Below are 4,446 nucleotides of genomic sequence, written 5' to 3'. Positions count from 1 at the left end.
GCACCTGTTGGAGTTTTTTTTTTTTTTTTTTTTTTTTGGGTGGATAAGAAGTGATATTTCATAAGAACAAATATGGAAAGGTGATAGAAAAGGGCATCAACCCAAGGTCATATGGTCACAAAAATTCTTCAAGTTGGCATTCTCCTAAGAAGCCCTATACTGAATCCTAAATTTCACATCCCTTCAAGTTGGATACGCCTTTTTAATTGCCTTTTGATAGCCAAGAATTAACCAGTAGAGTAACTGTTCTGTTCAAGTTACAATCTAATAATATGATTTGTGTATCTCACACAGTGCATGGAGTCAAATATTCAGTGGAACGTGAAAGGAAAACAGAAATGATCATCAGAGGAAAATAACCTCAGCATCCCGCTTCTTTCGCAGTTGATCATCAGCTTCCATGGCAAAAGCATCTCCTACACCATATGGTGGACGGTGCAATCGCATCATGCCCCAATCAAATAATTGTTTGTCTGGGTATGCACAAGTTGCTTGAAGCCAGTACTCTGAACTCACATCAGATCGTACCTTTTTTTGTAAATCTAGTAACTGCCATGAAATGGCTATCATCAATCAGTACCAAAAGAAAATGTGTACAGGCACATCTATTTATCATCATCAACAGAATGTCAATACTCAAGCTATGCAACCATTTAATAGCCAATATGGAAACTTTCTGTTCTAGTATTTAAGCAAAATTTTAAGAAAATAAATTCTAAAAAAATTTAACACTAAACGAAGATGAATCAACATTTTATAAACAATCAAAACAAACATAAAGAATATTTTCTATAGTAAGATTACCTTTAATCCATACAGTTCAAGCAAGCACTTCGTCTGTAAGTCTTCCCCTCTACTTGAAGGTAATTCTGGTTCAAGGTTTTAAATGAATAAGTAACAATCAATGAGCTATTTAACGAACCCTTAACCAAATGCAAACGTATAAAGACAGCGCCCAGCACCAAAATAGAGTAATTTGGGAGTAGCATATAGCAGTACAAGTCATAACCGCTAATGCAGCACAACACATAATGTAGTGCTTCTATTCACAGGTTTTTTTTTTTTTTTTTACTCAAGTCATAATTAACATTATGCTAGTTTCTGATTTCGGCATAAAGAGCAATGACCTACAGAACAGAGCCAGAAGAAAAGTTCAATATCTCAAAAATTTTTAACCCAACTACCTTCTAGATCATTCAACCGCCATTGTATTTGACCTTGATAACGTTCTTCTCTCAATTGTTCCAACCCAGAACCAGATTCAAAATTTGAACGTTGCTTAGCCAAAGCATCTCCAAGGTCACTCAATAGATCTTCTTGAACAGAATCTCCAAGCTCATCCTGTAACAGGAACAAGAAGACAAGATTCGAAACGCTGTAGCACAACTCCACACACAGAAATTTGTTTCTACATTAGTTCTAGAAGAACCTAGACCGTCACCTTCCTATAAATTAGCAACATTAGCTCAACCAAGATCTATTTAAACAATTTTTTTTTTAAAAAAAAAAAATCCAAACCTTCACAATTACCATCCAGCATCGATTAAGCCACCACACAAAACTAACAATAGCCGACAAATAAGTTTTAAAAAATCCAGAAAAGGGAAGTAGAACTAAAATTACAAATCACCAGAACTCCAAAAAAATATCGAACAAAGCAGAGAAAACCCTAAAGCAAGAGGCGGAGAAGTACAGAAGCAAAAGGGAATCGAGAATCAATACCGAATCACTGAGAGCAGCGGGATCTTGATCCTGAGGAGCGGAGTAAATGGAAGAAACAGCTTCAAAGAGGTCGGGAGGAAGAGGGAGATTCCGGGAGAGTAAATTGAGAGCAGAGATGAGGGATCTGGTGGAGTGAAGGTGGTCGAGAGGAGGGAGGTCGGTGTCGAAATGCGCCATATTCATGGCGGGAGAGAAGGAAGAAGAAGGGTTATTTATATTTGACGCCTAATTTGAAGAATTAAAATTGAATTTTTTTTAGAAAATTAAATTAAAATCCTTTTTTTCCGCCTTCTTCCTTCTTCTGTGTGTTCTTTGCCAGGCGCCTCGCCTCCTTCCCCTACTCCCCTCTTCCGTAACCAAACAGGCCTCTTCCTGCTACTTGAAATGTCGATAATACCCTTCAAATATCCAATCATTTCCCATTTTATTTTTTTTTTATTTTATTTTATCTATTTTACTTCATATACTTTCGATATCTATTTTTTATTAAGATACTTTTATAAAAATTTCAAACCCGACCCAATATTTATTGTAATCTCGAACACACGCCAAATTATGCAAATTATGCTTCTCGTAAAAAGCTCGAGTAGAATGGATCTTTCCGTTCTAATACTCCACCCGAGAGTTATCAATATTTATCAAATTTGTTCCTATCTAACAGAACGCTATTGGATCATTAAATGATGATTGTTGCTATCTGTTACAATAACGAATCATTGGTTTAACTGATTAACTAAATAAAACAGATAGACCCTTCTCTTCGTCCCTTCTTTTCGTCTTAGCTCGATCTACTACATTGAAAGATCCTCTATATGGATAACACACATTCCTTCTAATTGTTTTGTTCCAAAGCAAACCACGGGACAGTTCGTTCTATTCAGATATTCACGACCAAGAAAGGATTAAATTGATGAGAGATCAAGGTTTAGTTAGTGGTAAATGCATACAATAACGCATGTTCACCGATTTAGAAACAAATTTTCTTTATTTTGGTCCTAATCATTAGATTATGCATACGATAATGCATACGGGTTCAGATTATTTCTCTCGTTTTCAAATACATATATGTTAAACTTATATTAATAATTTATTTCCAGACATTAAACAATAATATGTCAATAATATAAAGTAAAAAAAAATTAAAAAAATGATGGATTTGACATAACCATTACTACAACAGTGGCATAATAACATCTGTAATACATAATTAATTATTATGGTTCAACTTTACAAGTGATTCTATGAGAAACCTCAAAATCTAAGAAAATTATGGATGTATTATCTTTTGTACGCAGTGTTCTAGCCTCCCCCAACAAAAAATTGGCGACCTTCTCCGCTGAGTTTTCTGCACCTCCGGAGTATCTCTCCCTGGCCTGTGTAGCAGCAGCACCACCAATTTACAGTCACAATCAAGACACATTTCAAGAACAAAGGGGAAAGAAGAATGGTACCTGATGCACCAGCTGGATTGCCTTCTTCGTGCTAATCACATCCCAAAAGCCATCGCTGTGATTATTGCAGAATCATGAGTTAAGTTCGAGATTTAATGTGAGCAGAAAGAGGTGGATGATGATTGCAAGTAAAAATCACCTTGCCATCACTGCAAAAGCTTTGCTTCCTTGATCTATATGGACGACTTCACTGATATAAGGTTCGGAACTGAAACGAGGGTCTTGTTGTTTAAGGAACTTGTCACCGAGCACCCTTGCAAGGTTCAAGCCTGAGTCACGGAGGGAGGCAAGACGTGTTAATGATTTAGGTATTTTAAGAAAAGGATTCAGATATTTTAGGAATAAATTGTACTCATTTCTCTTTTCCTGAAACACTAAAACACTAACGAAATCGTGGTTTCCAGAAGAATGTTAACTTCTATAATCCATAGGGTTGCAAAGAGCAGTTCGGTCAAAAGCATCTACCCCGCACTCAATCCAATAGCAAGCACATAAGCAAGACGAATCTCTTTCTCTTTCAGTATTCAAAGATTAGGGCTAAAGCATGCATATACCAATTAGCCGGTGCTAGCCTCTACTATAAACACCCCTCTACCCTACCAAGGTTTTCATTCTAAGAAATCTCAAGTAGCTAAGTGTAGTAGTATTCTACAGAGTCTTGTAATCTCTTCTCGGTTGGTGTTAATAAAGAGTGCGATTGTTTCCCCACGAAGAATTTGTGTTGTAGTGTGAGCAACATGGCTAACATTCAAAAATAACTATTCTCTTCTCGATTGGTGTTAATAAAGAGTGATTGTTTCCCACGAAGAATTTGCGTTGTAGTGTGAGAAACATGGCTAACATTCAAAAATAACTATTTGGTAATGTGAAGGACGAATTTTCCGTTACCACATAAACGTGTCTCCCCGTCTTTCAATGGTTCTCCTGCTTGTTCTAGTCGTTGTCTTTCTGAGATGCTAGTTATTCTGTGATCTTCTGTCATCTTCATCCGCTTCCCACGAACACTGAAATAGAAGTAAAAGACAGCAACAATAAGTAAAGAAAACCTTATCCAGGAATGGTCAAAAACTAACTTTTTCCCTTTTGTTTTGAATGAAGTGGTCAAGAGCTCATTGGAACTGCATTTCTATTTCTGCTAAAAGAAATGACAATAATACGAGCCATAATCTTCTACCTCACAACAGAAGCAACTTAAGATCCTTTCAAGTACCTATAAGATGTCCTCTTAAGATCCTCCATTGTTCGTTTTTTTTTTTTTTTTTTTTTGTGGCAT

At 36.3% G+C, this 4,446-nt stretch overlaps 2 protein-coding genes across 2 annotated transcripts in view; both read right to left on the bottom strand.

Moving 5' to 3' along the window:
- Positions 1–2,056, bottom strand: part of LOC111460270 (probable ATP-dependent DNA helicase CHR12) — a 7,701-nt gene extending 5,645 nt beyond the window's left edge. Inside the window, exons 1-4 of the mRNA XM_023103444.1 lie at positions 1,723–2,056; positions 1,185–1,341; positions 805–869; positions 361–549 (exon numbers count right to left, since the gene is read on the bottom strand). Of these exons, the coding sequence (XP_022959212.1) occupies positions 361–549; positions 805–869; positions 1,185–1,341; positions 1,723–1,905 (594 nt within the window). The 5' untranslated portion in view covers positions 1,906–2,056. The remainder of the gene's footprint in view (positions 1–360; positions 550–804; positions 870–1,184; positions 1,342–1,722) is intronic.
- Positions 2,057–2,858: 802 nt separating this feature from the next.
- Positions 2,859–4,446, bottom strand: part of LOC111460385 (protein phosphatase 2C 70-like) — a 7,869-nt gene continuing 6,281 nt past the window's right edge. Inside the window, exons 10-13 of the mRNA XM_023103631.1 lie at positions 4,062–4,177; positions 3,313–3,442; positions 3,174–3,228; positions 2,859–3,095 (exon numbers count right to left, since the gene is read on the bottom strand). Of these exons, the coding sequence (XP_022959399.1) occupies positions 2,937–3,095; positions 3,174–3,228; positions 3,313–3,442; positions 4,062–4,177 (460 nt within the window). The 3' untranslated portion in view covers positions 2,859–2,936. The remainder of the gene's footprint in view (positions 3,096–3,173; positions 3,229–3,312; positions 3,443–4,061; positions 4,178–4,446) is intronic.

Source organism: Cucurbita moschata, unplaced genomic scaffold, assembly GCF_002738365.1.
Source record: "Cucurbita moschata cultivar Rifu unplaced genomic scaffold, Cmos_1.0 Cmo_Scf00023, whole genome shotgun sequence".
NCBI lineage: Eukaryota > Viridiplantae > Streptophyta > Magnoliopsida > Cucurbitales > Cucurbitaceae > Cucurbita > Cucurbita moschata.
This window is presented reverse-complemented; position numbering and strand designations above follow the sequence as displayed.